This window comes from Acromyrmex echinatior, chromosome 2 (assembly GCF_024713525.1).
Source record: "Acromyrmex echinatior isolate Ae372 chromosome 2, ASM2471352v2, whole genome shotgun sequence".
Taxonomy (NCBI): Eukaryota; Metazoa; Arthropoda; class Insecta; order Hymenoptera; family Formicidae; genus Acromyrmex; species Acromyrmex echinatior.
The window spans coordinates 7,670,104-7,692,231 of NC_141853.1; the positions used below are offsets into that span (position 1 = coordinate 7,670,104).

At 31.9% G+C, this 22,128-nt stretch overlaps 2 protein-coding genes and 2 long non-coding RNA genes across 4 annotated transcripts in view; 2 read left to right on the plus strand and 2 right to left on the minus strand.

Annotated features, from left to right (window-relative positions):
* Positions 1-1,540, minus strand: part of LOC147910441 (uncharacterized) — a 61,737-nt gene extending 60,197 nt beyond the window's left edge. The window contains exon 1 of the long non-coding RNA XR_015544077.1: positions 234-1,540. This is a non-coding gene — a long non-coding RNA (uncharacterized LOC147910441). The remainder of the gene's footprint in view (positions 1-233) is intronic.
* A 333-nt stretch (positions 1,541-1,873) lies between these two features.
* LOC147910443 (uncharacterized) lies at positions 1,874-3,599 on the plus strand. Its single transcript, XR_015544078.1, has 2 exons — positions 1,874-3,130; positions 3,266-3,599. It is a non-coding gene; the product is annotated as an uncharacterized LOC147910443 (long non-coding RNA).
* On the minus strand, positions 3,293-5,210 carry LOC105154298 (uncharacterized). Its single transcript, XM_011069726.2, has 6 exons — positions 4,907-5,210; positions 4,718-4,835; positions 4,374-4,628; positions 3,989-4,105; positions 3,689-3,897; positions 3,293-3,609 (listed from the first exon to the last, which is right to left on the minus strand). Exons 1-6 carry the CDS (start codon positions 4,919-4,921, stop codon positions 3,523-3,525), a joined length of 801 nt encoding a protein of 266 aa, XP_011068028.1. The 5' UTR covers positions 4,922-5,210; the 3' UTR covers positions 3,293-3,522.
* A 3,791-nt stretch (positions 5,211-9,001) lies between these two features.
* On the plus strand, positions 9,002-21,246 carry LOC105154296 (lysosome-associated membrane glycoprotein 5). Its single transcript, XM_011069725.2, has 7 exons — positions 9,002-9,327; positions 10,684-10,820; positions 13,675-13,860; positions 13,971-14,087; positions 14,631-14,718; positions 15,741-15,879; positions 17,129-21,246. Exons 1-7 carry the CDS (start codon positions 9,285-9,287, stop codon positions 17,337-17,339), a joined length of 921 nt encoding a protein of 306 aa, XP_011068027.1. The 5' UTR covers positions 9,002-9,284; the 3' UTR covers positions 17,340-21,246.
* The last annotated feature ends 882 nt before the right edge of the window (positions 21,247-22,128 follow it).

Sequence of the window (22,128 nt, forward strand, 5' to 3'; positions counted from 1 at the left end):
AGAAAAACGAAGTGACTCCTCGCGGCAAACTCGGTTGACTACTCCTTCTCTCCCTCCCTGTTTTTTTGGACACTTAGGGCATCGTGCATTCACCTACGCATACGCAACTCTCCCGTATGCATTCATATATCCACATATAAGAACGTTACACGCAGAAGTTCCCCTTTTTCTCTCTCTCTCTCTCTCTCTCTCTCTCTCTCTTTCCCTTTTATATTTCAACAATAAATACATACGTGTTGAGATGCATACATGCGAGCTAAGCCTCGGCGACGACGTCGGCGGTTACGAGGACGCACGAGGACGAAGGCGGTGACGGTGGCGATTGACAGCAGTGGTAGTAGTCGTCGTGATGATCGTGACGGTGATGGTGGTGGTAACGGTGTATGCGATAAGTGAACGGGGGCGGCAAGTTATAATATACGCGAAGACGGCAACGGGCGCCGACGGGCTTTAGACTTCCGTCGGCGCGTGCGACGATTCGCGGATGACGGCGAGACCTCGCCGACGAGCACGGGAGAGACGTCCAGGACACGGCGTTCGCGCGTTGCGTGAATAATCACCTCCTCGGTGACCGTACATCGGCGGAGATGATGGAGTCTCTCAGCGGGTGCGGGTGTGCGCGCGCGCGCGCGTCCGCGCGAGAGCGCTCACGGTCGTTCGCTGTGTCTGTCCTCTTCCCTCCCCTCTCCCCTCTATCTATCTCTCTTTCTCTCTCAATCCGTCCTTATAAGTTCGTCTTTCTCCTTCTTTCTCTCTCGCAGACGACAGTTCTTTTTTTTCTTTTAGCTCTCACTCGCGCACGCACACAAGGTTCGTTTCTCACTTCCTTTCTTTCTTGGCGGTTTTACCTCTTCCGATCGCCGTTTCTCTCACTTCACCGCGTCTTTCTCCCTCGCGCTCTCCTCCTTGTCCGTCAGTAACCTAGAAAGCGACCGCGGCGGCCATTCAGGATTACGGGACCTCCGTCCGTCCGTTTGCGTACGTACGTCTGCCTTGCTCGTCTCTCTCTCTCATCGAGATCAAGTGGCGGTTCTCTTTCGTTTTCTCTCTCTCTCTCTCTTTCTCTCTTTCCTCCAGGTATATCACGATTACTCCACTTCTTCCTCTTCTTCACGTTCGACGTGTATACGAGATCGAATGCAAAGATGATGCTGCTCACGCCGCGAGCGCATGCACGTTTCGTTCGCCCATTACGGCACGCTCGCTCGTGCTCTCCTCGTCGTTGCACGACGACGACTCGACTCCGAGCGGGCGTAGGCTACTACTACCACAACGACGACAACGACGACGACGACGACGATCGTTCGACGCGGACAGGCCACGGCACGCTCACGACGCTTGGACACGCTCGGCTGTCGGCTCACGCTCGCTCGCCGCTCGGAGCAATACGCGGCACCGACCGGCGCACGATCGCCAACGCCACAACGTTCTCGGCTCTGCTATCGACACACTCTGTGTGTGTGGTGTGCGTGTGTGTGCTTCTCCTCTCTATCTTTCTCGTGCTCTTTCTCTCTCTTCCCAACACTGTACTCACTCTATTCACTGGGCATACGATCGCGATCGCACAGCGCACACCCTCGCCACGGGCACCGTAGATCGGCGAGGAGCGACCGACTGTAGAGAGTCCCTTGGGTGTGCTCGAGGCGACGGCAGGCGACAGTAACGGCGGCCACGGCGACGACAGCGACGATCTTGATCACGACGGCAACAACGAGCACGACGGTGTTGATATTTATCGTGCCGTATCGCGAGATACGAACGCGAAAAATTCGCGTCTCGTACGATCGGGCCGGTCCTCAGTTCTCAGGAATATTCGCCCATTTGTGACAAATTTCCCGTCTCCGAGATACACCGCGTTAATGACCGACCAACCCCCACCTATCGCCACACACATATATCACAGCACCTCGGGTTTTTCATGATGGCGACGCGCCGTCGTCGATTCTCAAGATGGCGCGCCAGTCGCAGCCAGTAGCAGCCATTCAGCCTAACTGCGCGTATTTTAAATTCAACAATGTTGATTTCAGGGCGATCGGAGCATTTCGGAGTATCGAATAGCAAATTATTTTCGCGCGAAAATCCCAAATCGATCGAGGATTTTTGCAAAATTCTGTACGTTACAAAATTCTAATAATTCAGGATTCAAAAAATTGTAAATAATTTAGTTTAAATTTGTAATTAATAATTTATAAAAATAATTATTAATAGTTAATAATTAACGATTATTGTTAAAAACTATTATTAAGTATTAATAGAAATTATTGTTACTAATAATTAATAATAATAATTATTATTATTAATCATTAAAAACAATAACTAATAATCATTATTAATTATTAATTAATTGACATTAAATTAATTATTTACAACTTTTAAATTATTACTATTAAAAATTAATTATTTTATTTATATAATGTATTTAACTATTTTAATTTCAAGTTTTTTAAATTTAATTTTTAATTTTACCACAAAATTACTTCTAGCGAATTCGATCACTTTTGCAATACGCTAGATTACTGCATACTAAAAGCCATATGTGAACTTAGCAAAATTAAATGTAAAAATATATATATATATGTTTTAAACGATCAAGTACTTAATAATGACATTATTAAATATATATTACTTCATTGTCAAAGTTGATTATTTTACAACCTCGTAATTGGATACTTTATATAAAAACCTTTAATATTGACTAATTCAATTTTAATATGAATGATCGAATTATTATATCATTGTTATTTTTATTTTAAAAATTAATTCATGACTCTCCCTGAGATAACATTCCTAAGGAGTTATAACATATGGTATTGTTTGAATTTATAAATTTAAGAAAATACAAGGAATTTCTTTTAGAATTAATTATCTAATTGTTTTAATTAACGTATAAACTTAATAATTATTTCATTCTATGTATGGCAATTTATCATAGTTATTAATCCATCGTAGGGTGCGATCCACGCTGCAAATGCTTTAAAGCATTCTTTGATTGGTCAATTCGTGAAATTCTTTCTTTTGATTGGTCAACGAAGTTGCAGCGTTAAGTGTATCACACCCCTAATTGAACAATTTTTTTTCAATTTGAAGATTTTCAAAATCTGAAGGGTAAGATTATGTAAAACTATTAGGTGTTGGAATTAATTCGTAGCGTTTTTTAATGAAAGAATGTTATTTATTTCACATGAGCATTAAAAAATACATTAATGAAAGTACTTCCCATCACTTGTAAAACGCTACGAATTAATTCCAACACCTAATATATAAGTTTGTGAAAAACATTTGTCATAAATAATTTTTCATAACACTCGAAGAAAATGTTTTTTATTCATCAGAATCGCGAATAGAATTAGAACTGACTCGTTTTGGCTTTAGAAATAAAAAGAATTGAGAAAGAAATAAGATAACTATCTAGTATATTATAATTCTACGTGAATACTTATTCCTCAAATACAATATCTAAAATTACATCAAATATGTTGTGAAGGACTTTGCTGAAGTAGAAATTTATCTATCAATAAACATTTAATCAAGGGCGAAGTATTTTTGCAATAGATCCTCATATATGTCTTTATCAGTGTCTAGAAATAAGCAAAAGATGACTCTGTCCACCTGAAAAGTTAAATAAAAATTTGACATGTACTTTTGATTGTAAATATTAACAATTTGTTGAATGTATGTGCAATCTTACAGTATCTTTATTATCGAGGAGAAACTTTTTAACGGTCGATATAGCTACTTTGGCCGCTGGTCTTTGTGGATATCCATAAATTCCAGTTGATATGCATGGAAATGCGATTGTACGCAGACGATTCTCTTTAGCCAGAGTCAGACTATTCTCGTAACATTCTTTTAATTTATCCGGCTTTTCACCTTGTGGACCAACCGTGTGGATAATATCTAAAATAAATAAAATACATTTTGTTTCAATTTAATTAAGTTAATTTTTTAATAAAATATAGATTATGAACTCTTGCAACAAATTATTTACATTTAGCTGGCAGCTCGTAACCTCCTGTGATTTTAGCTTCGCCAACTTTACATCCTTTTAATGTTGCACATTCCTTTCTTAAATATGGTCCTGCTGCTCGATGAATGGCTCCGTCAACTAAAATATTTGTCATTATTTCATAGAAACATCTAATATCTCTCAAATACATAAAGTTACAAAATACATAAATAAATGTCATCAGATAAAATAGCTTTGCGACTGTTATAAAAATGTAAAATTCTTTAATGTAATTGATCTTTTAGCATAATATTGCCCTTAATTCCTTACTAGATTTAAATATATAAACTAAAAAATATTAAGAATTTTACAACAGTTGTAAAGCTGCTTTTTCTGCTGAACGCAGATATTTCAGAACATCTTATACCTCCACCACCTCCCAAAAGACTCGAATTAGCAGCGTTGACAATTGCGTCTATCTCAAGCGACGTTATGTCTCCTTGCCACATACATACTTTCTTAGCTAGGGTCTCATCGACTTTTTCAGCCTTTTCAACGGTCTTGGTGATATTAGACTTGTTTTTATTCCAATACTCTGACCATGTAGAAATCTGATCGAGAGTAGTTATCTCTCCCTTGTAAAAGCCTCTCTTTTTCTCTGGCGGCATGTTCAAGAATCTTTCTATTTAATAAAGAAATAAGAGACATTAGAATACTTCACAATTCCTTGTTCTCCATTTGATTGATCATTAACTGAAAGAGATTCCTTACGTTTCTCATCTTCGAACGACATCTTCCCTTCGGGTTTGATAGAAGCCGCTGAGCTGTTTCTCAAAAGGAAATTTCCAAGGATACGAGTGCTTCTAAAGGAGCAACTAACAACGGTCGCCTAGAAACCAAAAGCAGCGTTCTCGCAACTCTTGGAAATTATGCGGTGCCAGATACGTTCTTCTGCCTTACTTTCAAAGCCAGCATATTTCGCGAGAAACTCCGAAGGACTTCTTGTCAATCATCAACGTCACGTTTCTGCGATTAAACGTACAGTGTCGTCGCAAATTTTATCGTGTCCTGAGAACTGCTCAAATCTCCGCGAAAACACAAGTTCTCCTCTCTCGCTCGCAATTGCTTGCAATCAGTATTATCGTGATTGCGATGATCAATGATTCTGGTCCGTGATACGAATTCCGGGATTTCCGGGTCCGATTTTCTCCAGTTTCGATCAGCCGGCAATGAAACTGCCGTCGCCATCTAGTTGATCTGGCAATTTCAACTTGCTCTTTGCGCTGCATATTTTCTACATGAGTAGTGTCATCTAGAAGCAGCTTGAAGACTTTTACACGAAGATAATACCTGATGATAATATGTTTTTTGCAATTGTGGAGAGATCACTGAAAAATCTGGAGATCGATTATTATGTGTATAAGATATCTTGAAATTATTGGCGAAATTTTTTTTTAAAGTCAAATATAAAATGATAGAACATTAAATTATTACATTGAAACAAATATTATTTCCCACACAGCAAATGTGTCCAAAATACATCTTAGAGATATCTTAAAGATATATTTGAAATATGTATCTTTAGGATATCTGTCTGATGTATTTCAGAAATTTCTGCTGTATGGGTTAAATGTATAATTCATAAACCACTTTATTTAAAATTATATCAACACAAAAGGAGATCCATAATGTAATAGAATCTATATTTTTTATATCTAGGAATTTGTTAAATTAAAAAATTTTTTTGGAATTTCAAAATTATAATTAAGCATTTCAGAAATATTACAAAAAAATGTACATATATTATTTTGCTATAAATTTTTTAAAAAGTCATCAATACTTGAAATGAGGTAAAAATTACAAAAGTGAACAAATTTATTACAATATTTATAATTTTATTGGTCGATATATACTTAATTTGAATTTTATTTACTTTTATAATTTTTATCTTGTTTCAAAATATACCCCGAATAACACACTTTATTTGAGCGACGTTCTGGCGAACGTTTCTTAGGACATATATATAATGATATCCTCTAAATAGTCTTTGGAACGTCCCTTAGAGATTCCCTCTGTGCTATTAGGAATAACATCGATCATTGCCGTGGGCGTTAAAATTTTTCAAAGCTCCGGAAGATTAATGTGACCGTATAAAAAAATGAAATTGAGAATATTAAATTATAATTTGAAATTGTAATTGATAAAAATCCAATTAAATAAGAGAAATCCTATTTTTGATCAAAGCGAATCTTATAGTACTTAAATATTTCTATGTAAATTTATATATACATATTTAATTCTATAAGCTGTCTTCCGAAATCTTTTTCAATCTCAAAACAGAATCATGAATAGTTAACTAGAGTAATAATATATCACATAAGAGTATAAATTTTCGTAATAAAATATTAAAGAATCTAATATTATATTAAAGAATAAAATAAATGATTTATGCCAAAATTTTTTCTTCTTTTTCCATATATGTTCATATATTATTTTTATGTCCACAACATTTTCAAATATTAATAAGAAAAAAGTAAATGGAAATCGACTCTCACTCACTTCCACATGTAAAAGGTAAAGAATCGTAAATAATAATCACAAAGTAAATAAATGATCGTTAGTTATTTACGATAATAAATCAATATCAGTGTAGTGAACGAATAATTAAGCGTCACTGCGTTGCATCGGCTTCATTTATTAACATTTGTCGAAAAAAAGTAGACCACCAATGTAAATGTAATTACATCACATAAAATTACAGTGCAATTATATGTCGATATTTCATGCTATATAGACGCGATATAGACAATTCCATTACAATTATTAATCAAACTGGAATGAGTCGTGATTCACGTGGGTGTCCATATATGTATATTCGTGGGCGTTTATAGGTTTATAAGAAAATATGCCTTTAACCCAGAGATATTAATCCGTTCCATTCGGCATATCTATCGAAATGTTCTCAGCAGTCACGTAAATGCCATAGTTCTATGTCTTATACTGCAACCAAACCGGCTATACTTACTTGAGCAAAATCCCAAGATAAATCCCAAGAGAAATTTTCCACGAGAAATAGACGAAAGGTTTTTGTGAGAACTAACTTACTTTAAGCACTCTGAAATTGAGTTTACAATTGTAAGGATCACATGTAAAAACGTAATTTATAGATTTTGTGCATTTTTCCTCAAATTATTAAAAATGTTTAATTTATTACATATTAAAAAAAATTTTTTTTTCACATACATGTATTATACATATATGTGTATTATACATATGTATTTTTTAAATTACCTATAATGCTGTTACATAATGTACGTAATATAATATATGTATATTCAAGTTTAAAATAACGTGTTTTAAAGCAAAATTTAATTCAATTTGTAGAACTGTAACTCAATGAAAAAGAATAAAAGTTCAGGTTGCACATAAATTTCGATTCTTTTTAAAAGTTCAGGTTGCACATGAATTGCGATTCTTTGTAAAAATGTCACCTGATTTTATTTTTTTTTCATTACATGTGAAAATAATTATTTTAAATATCGTGGTAAATTGAATATTTTCAAAAATTTAAGAAAAAATGCATAAAATACGTAACTCAACGATAAAAAACGTCAAATAACTTTAAATGACGACAAATATAATGTCAGCTTTTTGTTTGGGAAAATGTTACAAGAGAGGAAAAATTCATCGTGCAATTGCACTGGATATACAGATATCTTATAAATACACACAATATAGATTTTCTACAACTTTTAAAGTGAATTTCACACTCTGTAGAGTGAAATCTTACTTTAAAAATTGAGCTATTCCTTTTCAAGAACAAATTTTCACTCTTTAGAACGATATTCCAAAGAATTTAGAGAGGATACAATATAGATATGAAAGTTTACAGATACAGATTCATTATGCATTTACATTACGCTGCACGTAGTTTTCGTAAGTCGTAATAATGGAATCTTTAAGATGTTCTGTGGAAGCCGCACGTTGTCCTAATTCGAAAAGAGATTGAAAGTTCGACAGGATTTCGAACTTTCGAATAACGAACCGCCCACGTCAGGTCACCGAAATACGACCTTTAAGATCCCGCGTGTATTTGTCTGTGGCAAGACCCAATTGTATTATTACATCGCGCCTGTGCTCCGTTACGTCTTCGTCTGCAGCGAGGATGAAAAAGTAGCGGAAGTTTCTGTCGGAGCTTGCACACGAGCTATTACGTGACACCCGGTGTGTTTATGATTAGAAAAGTTTTGAAATAGATTGAACGGCACACAAGATTATATCTTTCTTTCAACATGGGAATTTATGCGAGTAAAAAATTTAAACTTTCCTCTGTTATAACTTAATTCTTTTATTTTTTTCCCTGAAAAGATACACATTTCAGATCTCTATCATTAATAATGAGCGCACGCAAATATGAAAATTATTGGACTCTATGAAGTAAATATTATAAATATTATAAATTCTCCTATTTATTTCTTTATTTTTCTAATTTATTTCTTCAAGCAAAATTATTTGTCGGCCATTTATTTGTATACCAAAGTGAAAACAAAATTATAATAAAGATTTTAGTTTCTACTGACAAAAGGAGCGAAAGAAGTTAAAATAAAACAATTTTCTCGAATTTTCTGCGAAACGAAAAAGCGCACACAGCAAATTAAGAATTTCAGGATTTCGGCAAAAAATCTATTAAGTTTTGTCTCAATATTATTTCACGCTTGCGCAAAATTCCCAAGAGACCTTCCCAAGGAACATACAAAATCAATAAGAATCAAAATGACTTTATCTTGATTCTTATCGTCAATAAACAGTCAAATTTTGTAATTAAAAAAATTATCACTTTGACTCGATTATGACGTAAGAATAAAGCCATTTTGACTTTCTCTTGACTTGGTGTGTTAGGTTCCTTGAGCTGCACGTAGATTCGATGCACTCCTAATATGAATGAACAGTCTCTGACAACGAGACGGCTGACGCTAACGTCGATGCTGACGCCGATGCCGACGCCGACGCCGACGGCAGCGACGTCATCAGCGGGGAAACGGCGGTGGTGGCACCGGTGGTCGGAGTAGTGCTTTTTCCATCGCGTTGTGCAGAACAGCAGCCGCGTAGTAGCGCATGCTGAAAGCCGTCCTATCGATCGTTCATCCAACAGTCCCGAGCTTTCTCTCGCTTCTCTTCACAAGCCTCGCGAACGTCGCCACCGAGCAACCGTCCCGGCATACGTATCGGGCGTGATTTTATACATATATTTCCGTGTAACAATATATTCTTCCTCCTACTTTCGTTTAATTTGAATTCAGGAAGTGCATCAAGCAGTAGAATCAGCGGCGACAGCGTAATGGCACGTCGGAGCGAACACTGCAGGGCGATTTTTCTATTGTGTGAGTTTTCTCAAAGAGAAAAAGTCGTGAACTCTTTCTGCTCAGGAAGGGAGTGCATTGATACGTGTTTTCGCTATTATCGTAAGAAGCGAAGTCGTGCCTGTCGTGATCACGAGGATACGCCAAATATAATTGCCGAATCGCGCCATTTGAGTCTTAGGTGCATTGAAGACATTATCATTCGAATGAAAAAAAAGCCCTACCACGATTACGTGAGCGAGTTTTCTCGTGGTTACTCAGGTGTTTTAAGTATATAGAGAAGAGTAGAATAAGCTAAAAATATATATGAAACGAGATATGCAGAATTGTTTCTCGTTCCACATGACATGTCAAAGGCTCATAAAAAGTATTAAACGTCAAGAACTGGATATATAGAAAAACTCATCAAAATTATTTTCTACATCTACTTACATTTTCTTATCTGTCATGAAAAAAATAAGTAGTACTCAAAATTAGTAGTACTTTCAATGTGTGTATCGATGTACTTTAATTCAATGGAATTTATAATTGTATGTATAATATTTTTAATATTTATAATTGTATGTATAATATTTTTGAGATATTACTTTCTTAGTATTTTAATTATGTAATTACGTGACTCTAATACCGTAGATATTATTGATTTGAGTATGTGAATGTTGAAGGAAGAAAAATAATTGCGTTTTGATGTGATAAATGTCATTTTAACAAAATGTCATAAGTTAACATTTTTTTTAGATAAGTTATTTGAGTGCTTTTTTCTTATGATATGATCAAAGATATAAATATAATTTATAATCTAAATATATAAAATATTTTTATATTTTAAGATACATTACTGAAAAAAGATTTGGTAATTGCTATCAAATATCGAGTAAAATAATTTCAATCAAATGTTCGTTAACATAACAAAAAACATTTTCACTGTCCTAAATATTTAGTAATTATTACCAAATGCTAATTATTACTAAATTATCATGTTTGACAATGCTTCCTAAATATTCAGAAAAATAAAATTATTTTTGATTACGTTAATCGAACATTTGATAGAAATTATTTCATTCGATTTTTCGATGTACTTTCAAATTCCGCACATGTTTTCTCACCCTTCCTTCTTAATCCTAATTTCTGTACCTAAGAAATGAGAATTGGAGAAATTAGGCAACACGAGGAAACTTTTTGAAACAAGAATTGAAAGTTACATTCTTAATTAAATATTTAATATAAAAATAGCGAGAAACACAAATGTTGTAAATTAGATAATAAATTTTTGATAGCGCGCGTTATACGAATCTTTCTAATTTACTTTGCAAAACTACTATATGTACGATGCGATGTATTGCGGCATAATTATTTTATTGAAATCATTTTCGACAGGGTGTGTCTCAGGCATAGCGTTTAGTGTCCCTGTTCCTTCGCCGATACCGCGACAAGTGGATGAACAACGTTATACTACACGCAGAATGCCGAAAGTCTACGTGGATTACCCTACTCCGAGAACGAGGTTACCCTTGGTAAACAAATTTATTCAATACCTCCACTCTTTACCAATATAGTAATTTCTCTCTCTCTCTCTCTCTCTCTCTCTCTCTCTCTCGCTCTCTTTCTTTTTCTGTTTTTTCTCACATAAAATTATAACCAAATTTTTGTCAAATTTTATGCATTATAAACGGTCATTTCAGACTCTCTAATTTTTAAAAATTATAATACAATTATATATACACACACACACATATATATATATATATATATATATATATATATATATATATATATACATACACACACACAGTACTCCTTTCAGTGACCAATATAGCACTTTTAAAAATACAACGATTTATATACCTATATGCAGGAGTAATCATTTAAATGGATTCGTGGAAATATGTTGCCGAAGGGAAAAAAAGTACCACATTGGATCATGTATATCCGTGCATGTACATATACATGCTAATGTCCTTACAGTAGTGGGCGGCGACCGCTCCTATATACGCAAGCTGCATTACTAAATCTGCGCGTAATCGTATTACCGCTTATTACGGTCGCTTACTTAACCTAAGGCTCAAATCCGATAATTAACGCTCCCTAAGAAAGATAGTGTCTGGCATTATTATTTGATTATATGATACTGCACAATTATGTGCGTTCTCATTTTCAGAGAAAATTTGAAAATCTCTGCAATAAGGGCTGTGTTTGGATCCCCATCCCGAATACAACCCAGGTTTTACTCCAACCATGTTGTTTATCGAACGTTAAATAGGAATGACATGACAACCGGGGATGTACCCGGATGGAAACTCGAACACGCCCAAGGATCTATGCTTTTTCAAGGCTGACCTTATGCCATGCAGCCACAATGGCGATTTTATGCCATCGTTATAACGTGTGTGATAATGCGTAGAATTCATAAAAGAGCGTTATAGTACTATTATACGTAAAGCAATCTTATCAAAACTTTCATATAGCTCTTGGCTAAACCTTGACCTTATTTCGCAGCCCTTTAATTTATTCTTGTGTTTTAATGTTCACACTTGACGCTAATTGTAACTTATACGTATGTATATGCAAAATAGACAAACGATAAAAATAAAATTCAAACACGAAGAGACCGTATTAAATGAGAATATAAGAGAAGGCTAATTTTCTACATATTGTGATAACGTCTAAGCTAATCTTTCCCAAACAAAATATTGTTTTAATGTGACTTTAAAGACAGGATATTTACAATTTTTTGTATTAATCTTTATAAATCATTGCTATCACGCACACAGATTAGCTAGATTTGCTTCAGTCATAAAATGTCATGAAGGAAATGGAATCATCTCGATCTAATCTCTCATATCAACCTGTTTATCAATTTTACTGAACGTTGCCTGTTGCTGCTTGCAAATATTTCATTGAACAATACGTACTATATGCACAATTTACATTTCATCGCTGTCGCATGATAATCATATAACTTCCGGCTGTAAATGCCACTAGTAAATGTTACGACCTCTAAACGAAGATTTTACCGTCACGATATTTCGCAATGCGACGGTTAAAATAAGAGTAAAAAATTAAGGAATATTCGTTTTTAAAGATACAAAGATATTTATATTTTATATTTACAGTTTGTTAAACTTTATAATTATTAATTTAAAAAATATTTAATGGCGAGATTAAAAAGTTGTTTTTACTCAATAAAATATTCTTGTAGGGGAAAAAATTAGCTCTTTGAATTCAAAGATCAAAGAATTAAAAAATGAAAAATAATTGGGTAAGACATTATGATATTGCTATTATAAGTGTATTTATAACAGTTTTTGACATAATATTAGATAACGGAAATTTTAAATATGTGACAGTTTATTTGTGTGTGTATTCAGATTGTTTTCATATTAATCTTTTTATACAAAATTAAAACTACTTGTATAAGTTATGTACAAAATTGTGATATAAAGTTCTGATATTTCATATTCTTAAATCATTTTTCTTAAGTCATTATAAAAAAATAATTAATAAAAAAATAATTAATAAAAAAATAATAATAAATAATTTTTTATTAACGAGATTATAAAATATCCAAATTTAAAAAATTAAATCGGTAAACAATGTGTTTAATTTAATTTAATAATAATCAATTACGAATTAAAAATCTATTAATTTTTAACATCAGGAAAATGAAAGATTGTTAAGTTTTAAAAATTCCTTGGCAAGGTAGAAACTTTATAAATTTTATAACTTTATTAAATTTTATATTTTTTCTGAGTATTTACACAAGCTTGCGCTTAATTCAATAGATTTACAATGGATTTGTTAACCTCTTTGGCGTTAAGCTTTTATAACGTCCGATGTGTGCTGCTTTTACTGTACCTCTTGACATTTCGATGATATTATGTGACGTCATCGTGCAAAGACTTCGGTGCATTCTAGTGGAAACTTTTACTATTGCCACCCGCATCGACTTTGATGTTGTTTCATGTTTTTCTTACCCTTCATAGTTGCAAGTGTATATGTTGTAATGTTGACTTAGATTATATGCTCTTATATTAATTATTGGTCACTTACAAAGTTGTTATTATAACAAAAAATTGTTATTGCAAAACTTGTCACATTTATGTTACAATAACAAATGACCTTCTACAGAAGGTCATAAACTTTTAAGCGGAAGTATCCTTCTAGAATAAAACAACTAATGAAAATTTTATTGACAGCAAAAGAGAGAGAGAGGAAGAGAAGACAAATTTTTTAAATAATAAAAATTCTATGAAACAATTTTCATTGATAGTTTTTTATGAGGCAATATAGATAATTTTATTGTTTCGTTTTATAAATAAATAATATTTTCTTTTTAATTCTATTATATATCGTAATCTTTTTTTAAAGCCAATAGTTAATTCCGAACTTAAAACAACCACGATTGTGCCCTCAACTACGTCGACCACGCACAAACCGTTTTCCATGGAGCAACCCTTGTATCGGCTGGACGGAAGCAATGGACAAGCTTGCATTCTTCTTCAAGTAGATGCACTTATTACTGTCAAGTATAAGACAAAACTCGGCGAAGATCAAGTAAGAATTACATATTATTAAATTATAAATTAAATTTCGAAAGAAAAAGGAAATGTTTGATTATTGAGAACAAGAATATAAGTAATTGTATAATTGATATTTATTTCCAGGAAGCGGATATCTACGTACCTGACGATGCAACTGTGACCGGAAATTGCGATAATGAAAACACAGTGACAATGTCATTAAAATGGAAAGCCTTTGTACTATCTTGGAGTTTCGCTAAGGTAATCTTTTACACATAATATCACATTTATTTTCACAGCTGTGTTGAGAGATAATTTTTTGGGTCAAGGAACAATTATACAAAGGATAAATTAAGGGAATTACCAGACGCAGTGCAGCTGCTTTTTGCGAAAATCGATAAGTGACCCTTTCATCAAGATATAGTTCATTTCATTTCCACTTTCATATCATTGATTGCGTGCTATCACGATATTCCACCTCAAATTATGCTTCGATTCGAGTAACATGCAGGATAAAAATAGTCGAAATTTAGTAAAAGTTACATTTCTCGCTTTCTATCTTTCTTCTTTCCTTTTTTCTTTCTCTTTTTCTTTCTTTCTCTTAAAAAAAAGAACGTAGATATTGAATAAATATATAAAAATATAATATAAAACGTTAGTTATGTAGCAAAGTATTTAAGAATATCATATGTCATATTATACTGTCTTTGATCTTCTAGTAATCTTAATTTTTGTATAAATTAAAGGATAATCGATTTCGTAAATTTTTTTATATTGAACGAGACAAATGATTTTACTTTCCAGACACCCGGTGGTGAACGTTGGTATGTCGAGAAAATCGAACTGACCTATAATTCCAGTGACAAACACTTCGAACACATTGCTCAGCCAAGTAAGCGTAGCAAAATTATTGGTTTTTTCATAGTTTTGCTATTTCGTGCGAATGTTTTATAAAATGCAATAGTATGAAATCGCGTACGTTTTACTTATTTTTAATAACAAAACTCAAATTGTTTTTTATTAAAAATTTATACTGAATATATTACAATTAATTAACAGAAAGGCTCAAATAACTTAAATTAAAAGATAAAAATAACAAGGATACGAGCCGAGCTAGATGTTTAATACTAAATTAATATAAACAATTAGATGTAATTTCAAATACAGACGTTTCGTTAACCCCTGTTGGGTCATTCTCAATATTTAATTTTTTGTATATAAAAAATAATATACATCGCTCCTGTTTTCTAAAAAATAATTTGATTCAACTGTGCAGAATAGAACACAAATACTTTCCAGTTTATTTTATTACTAATTTGTGATCCTTTTTATTTCAAAAGTGCACATTCGAATTTACCACATTTTAAATATTGACGATGCTCAAATTCGGATCGATATAATAATAAACAATTAGTTTGATTTATTTTTAAGATAATGAAAATTTTTAAGTATGGATTGATTACAATATAATGTACAAGTATTATCTTTTTCTAATTAATATTATTTTTATAATCTACGCTGTTCAATTTTGTAATAGGAGCACTGAAATTTTATAAATTATTTAACATTGAGAATGACTCAAATTGGTCTGTATTAAAAAAAAATATATATATATATATATATTTTTTATATATATTGTATGTATTATTTATATTAGTTTAGCATTAAACATCTAGCTTGACTCGTAGCTCTATTGTTTTTATTTTTTAATTTGAATATATTACATTATTGAATAGATTGAAAATATATTATGTTACTTTGAATAAATTATTGCTTTTATCGTAAAAAACTGCTTTTATCATAAAAAAGATTAAAAAATTACTAAGGATAATATTTGACATATATTTGCGAGAAGAATTGAGTAATATATTGTTAATTATAAATATTAAATTCACTATTTTATTGATATTTTAGATAAGACTATTCGATTAAGTACTGGCCAGAAACACAGCTCCATGCTATTTCCTACACCAGTTGGAAAATCGTACGCTTGTTCCGAAGAAACCGAGATTCCGCTCACCGACGGCAAAAATCATGCCAGCGTACTTTTGAGGTAACTCTAAAGTATTATTGAAGTAATCTTACAGACAAAAATGATATTTTAAGTTTATACAGTGAATCAGACACAAAATTTCAATTTAGCCGAAGTAAATTTAATTTTATCTCATATTTCCTTTACAGAAATCTAATACTGAAAGACAATAATTAATTACTTATTTTAAGTATTAAAAACATCATTCAATTTCTTTAGTACCTCAAATAAGTAATTAATTACTACCTTTCAGCAATATAAATTGGCTAATATTAAATTGGTCAATATTATAATAGATTTCTGTAAGTGTTGAAATGAAACTAAATGTAAATTGATATGACAGTCAAATCAATATCGAAAGTAATCTTCTTATCATAACATTTATCAAAATCGATTAGCCCATTTTGTCTAAATATAAAATTTCCTCACTAGTTAATATTATGTGCTGCTAAGTATATAATATAAGTAATATATTATTGTGCATTGAACAAATTTTCATTCCTGTTAGTAATTTGTATAATAATATTGTTATAAAAAGAGAATTCTTTAAATATTAAAAAAAGATTAATAGTCGATAAGAGCTCAGACAAAAGTCAATGCACAATTACAAATATTTATTTATATTTTAGAAATATTTTTAGTTTTTTTAATGCAAATTTAAATAATGATACGAACTTAATACTAACTGATAGCAGGATTTAGTACCTCATGTTGCAAGTTTATAGTAGTATATGAGATTTTTCAAGTCACAAAATTAAATCATTTCAATGTAATTACATTTCAAAAATTTAATATAGATATTGATCAATGTAGATAGACAAGAGCAATAAAAGAAATAGTGATCACTTGACAAATAGACTATTAACAGGAATCGATAATTAATTAGTGAACATTAACAAAAAAGTTCATTTATTTTACACAATTAACAATTATATGCAAAGAAGATTGACAAAGACACAATGAGATGCGCCGTGATGACGTATAATGTCTATGCGTGTCAAAGATAAAAAAGTGATCGATAATTGCGATGTGACAAGATGAAATCAAATATTCAGAAATTTAGACTGATAGAAACAATAAATAAACTAAATGAAAAGGATTTACAGGATCAATACTATTGAGAGAAGCATCAATACCATTGAAACTTTTGCATGGGCGGCTTTGTATGGGGTCTTATCGGCTATTAATCTTTTCTTAATTTGATCTATTCTCAAAACCTATAGAAAAATATTATTATCATCAATATTGTTATAAAAATGGAACATTTCAGAGACATGAAGCTGCAACCATTCAAGTTCAAAAACAACGAATTTGCTGCCGAGTTTTCGTGCACCTCCCTAAGCGCGCGGGCCAGCAGAGATGAGACTGCGCCAGTTGCAGTCGGTTCCACGTTGGCTGCTGCGGTTCTCCTGACGATTACCGGCTATGCGGCCTACCGATACTTCAAGGTGAAGAAGGTTAAATACGACACGATGGAATAAGTAACATCCGGAGATCCCACTGTCACACCGATGCCAAAAAAATACGTATCGCCAAAAATCGACGCCGTTCGCGAGCGACACGTAGTTTTTCCCAACACACGCTAGTCATTCGGAAAAAGGTTTGTTTTTTTCCGAAATTTTATCTTTCGGATATTTCTTTTTTATTTGTAGACTTGAACATAACACATATATCAACGTTTCTTGTAATTATCACGGAATCAGCGATTCTTTGAAAATGAATCCATTAATAAAATCCATTAATTAAATTGGAGTCCAGCTCAGAGCTGGCTCCGTGAAACAGGATGCGCTATCGCGCAAGAAATCTTTTAGGTATATCCGAGTACATATCCAGGATATCCTATTATAAACATTAAAGAATATTTTAAATTACTTTTTTGATAAAAAAATAACAGTTGCACTATACTATAACAGTTGCAATACAACAGTTGCTATATACTTAATTTTTATTAATTAGCATTGAGGTTTATTCTATTGTCATTAAAAAAATTGTTATTACCTAATTTGCTTAAGTAATTATATTTAAAAATTAATTTTTTGAAGAAAATCTTTGTTTTACATTTTTTTTATAGATTATTCATCTTTATAATTAGAAAAATGTCTTGATGTTTATAACGTTCACAACATTTACCGATTTTATAATTGAAACAATCGCATATTAATGCATAATATACACACATGAAATTAGATATTACCGATTCATACAGTAAGTATTATAAAAGTGTCAAATCGTAAAAAACAAGATGATAATGGAATTTCATTGCTAATATATGCGCAACATATTAATCGCATCGAATGTCAACATCATGTTTTTGAGATTTAAAGAAATGACATTCACAATCGCGAACTCGGATGGTTGTATCAATTAGGCTTTCCAACTTGTAGATATTGATCTGCATATCATCATATTTGCATGAGCACTGAAAAAAAATACTTAAAAATTTTGTCAGTCATGTACATATTTTATTATTACAATAATTTTATTGATTACAAGTAATTCAAATTTTGCATAATTTTTTAGAATGCCCATAAACATATATTTTAATGTTCTGCGAAATACTTACAATATACGATTAAGATAATTAAATTGTTTCTCTCGGCGTAACTCTTACAGTATAATGTATCTTTATCCTTTGCGAATATTATTATAGGTATATAATAGAAACTATATACATATAATAATAACAAATATAGTATAGAGAGATAATAATATTAACTTGGATTAATTCATATAAAGAAATTGAAATAAGACTTCGACATCTCGGAGATGTAAGGTGGTCCTTTTCGGCAGCTAACGTTGTTAGATAGCGGGTATACCTAGATTACCATTAATGAGAGTGTATTAGAAATGTTAATACACTTCAATGTGACGCCTTAATTATCTTGTACATAGCAGTCCATAATTTACAGATTCTTTCCCATTTTTTACACTAATTGTAATCTATTTAATTATATTTTACTCTCTATAATGTAGTCTCGTAAATTACCAATGTGCGAGTTTAAGTCTAACAATAAGATATTTAATATGTAAATATAAAATATAATTAATTTATTATTTTTTTGTTGCTGTTTATGTCTTAAATGAAAATGGATTGTGATCCAAATTAATTTACAAGTTAATCATAAATATTACTCGCTTGACTTTACATAATACAAAGTAAGAAATTGTGTGTGTGTGTGTGTGTGTGTGTGTGTGTGTGTGTGTGTGTGTGTGTGTGTATGATATACACAAAATTGGGAAGTAACATCGTTACCGTTATAGTTACTTTTTTAATAACAACAATTTTTTTTTCTTTATTTTTTTTTAGTAACAGTATGGTAAAATGCACTTACATTTGTTGGGTAACGATTTGTTTGGATAACGAATATAATCATTATTTTGTATATTTATAAATTACATATATCACGGAAATACATAAACAAGTTCCTTTTTAAAAAAAAATGTAATATATATGGAAATACATAAACAAGTTCTTTTTTTAAAAAAATGTTATGTTCAAATGTTATGTTCGACCACGTTGCAATTAATTAACTACAACCACTATAGATCTCATGTTGAACTAGTTAATTAGTGACATACCCAATTGGATAAAAAGGTCATTTTATAAATATAACATTTTATAAATATAACATATTTTACAAATAAAAAGTAACTGTAACGGTTATTTTTTAAAAGTAACTTTCCCGATTCTATACATACATATGTGAGTATATGTATACATATACTCGCTACATATGTTTATCAAATCTTCTTCGGAATATTTATATAAATATGTCAATTTAAGAAATATAATAATAAACTTTGTAATACGAAGATACGCCATCAAAATATTTCTATTTGATTTACAATTTTATCGGCGCATGTGCGCACGAATTCATACAATATGTTACATATGTAAATATATGTAACTTTGAAGCTATGATTATGTATTATGAGTGAAACGTTTACTTTATACGAAAACAATTTAAAAATTATTTTTATTCATACACAAAATCTTGTTTTGATCTCTTCTCACAGAAGTTTTCTTATTTCAATATTCTATATTTTACAGTAAATTTTTTCTAACAATTTGTAAAATTTCGTAAATCTGTAATCTTAGAAATCTACGGATAATTTATTTCGGTGATATCCTGGCGTATATAAAATTCAAAACTACTGTAACTTTATGTATTTATTTAAATTACGATATTATGTCGTTATTATATTGTGAGGTTTTATCACTTATGAAATATATGGAAGATGATAAAGGACAGTTAATTTATACGTTGAAAATAGCTGATCGCTGGCGACGGCGTGCGATAAATAATATAATTATTAGCGAATTAACGTACCTAAGTGTAAGATGTATGCGTTCGCGCATGCATTAAAAATTATACATATTTACGGGCGAACATATATATATATATCGTATAGATATATATATATATATAAAGAAAAACTTATCAATATATGCATAACATATAAACCTCTGTCTTCCAAGTGCATATTAAAGTTACTTCGTATGTAAATATATTACGAATATCGTATGTTGTATTTCCAAGATTTGTCAATCGTCGATTCGTAAGTGTGGCCGGCAGCATTGATTGTGCGAGTATCGTGACGATTTACAGGATTTAAAAAAAAAGATTAAAATATCAATAGACGATCTTTAATCTATTCTTCAATAAGTACTTTGAGTAAATGCGAATAAACATGCATTTTTTAAAATTAAAAGCAATATATATGGTAAATCTAGACTAGGTAAATTCGCTTTTGAAGCAAACACGTTGCCTGTCGTATAAAAAATATGCTACACAATTAAGTTTATTACATTTTCTGGAATTTCTACCATCTCTTCTTATAATTACAAAACAAACAAAAACTAGTCTCTGAACCAAAAGAATTGGAAAGATCGAATGGACATCATGCGTGCTCGCGGTATCGTGATATTACAACACGAGCAAGGTCTAGATATAATTATAAAAATGTATTTTTGTGCTACAGTCAATCTTATACCATAGATATTAACGAATAGTAGATTAAGGAAGTTAGCGGCGCGATTTAGCGGCTTATGTCTCAGTAATATAAATTAATGAGCAGAACATTCGGAAGATCTCTTAACGATTTTCGCATTTCTCTTTTTTTGTGAAACAATGGGAAATAAGAGCAATGCGTAGTGACTTAAATTGCTGAATCGCAACGTTTTTACGGTGGAATGACGTCAAATTATGAATCATATCGCTTGACCTATAGCAGCAGTTAAATCTTGTAACAATTATTATAATGCATTACCGCGAAGATCGCGAGAACAGGGAGATGGATTCCAGTTTCACGTATCATAGTGTATCATAAGTCTATTAAAATTGTATCATATTGATAAAATAAAGGCTGTTATACAAGTTCACTCAATCATGCATTGTATGTACACATTCACAATCATTTATATTAAAATTTTACCAACTATGACGCTCTCGCAGTTTGAGAAAAATGACACATTATTTTTGCAACTACTATTGCGTTTTTGGAGAAACCAGAAAGATATAATCAACTATTTGAAAATAATTATTTTTTAAATAATTACTTTGATTAATTATTTCTTGTTCATTTCATATAATTCTGTAATATTTACGAAAATGGTTATCAATGAGAAAAATTAAAAAAAAAAAAAAGACAGTATAATATTTAATGTTGGAAAAGCAAAATATTTACACACCTCATATAATTGCGTTATATTTTTATTTTTACATGGGCATTACGCCTTTTGAAAGCAGATGTCTATTTGGTGTTCGCCGAGCGAAGGGTCGGAGATATAATAATCTTGCGTCGTGGAAGGGCGTGAAAAGTACAGTCAAGCAGGCTTATGCTAGCCGTGGGGAGTCCTAGCACGGCTCCCTTTGCGCAATGCGACGCACCGTCGTCAACGGCTCATTGTTGCAATGTCCATTGAAATCTCTCATAACAATAGCGAGCGACAAGATGATCGTATTGTCGCCTGCGAGCGCATCCAGTACCTTTTACGCTCTATACTTGCGACCGGAGAAATCGCTGCTCCTCTCAACAAGGATTACTTCTTGTACGGATTATAGCTGTGCGTGACGCACGAATTATTCCGCCAATTTAATATCTAATCAAACGAGTCAGAAAAACTCTCGAGAAAATGCGATCGGACAGCACGAAAAGCGTATTATATACATTTTTTTGTACAATTTATAAATAATAATAGTAACAAGCATTACTGGCGAAAAATAAGAAGAAAGAAACCGTAGGAAAAGAATTGATACTGATATTTGC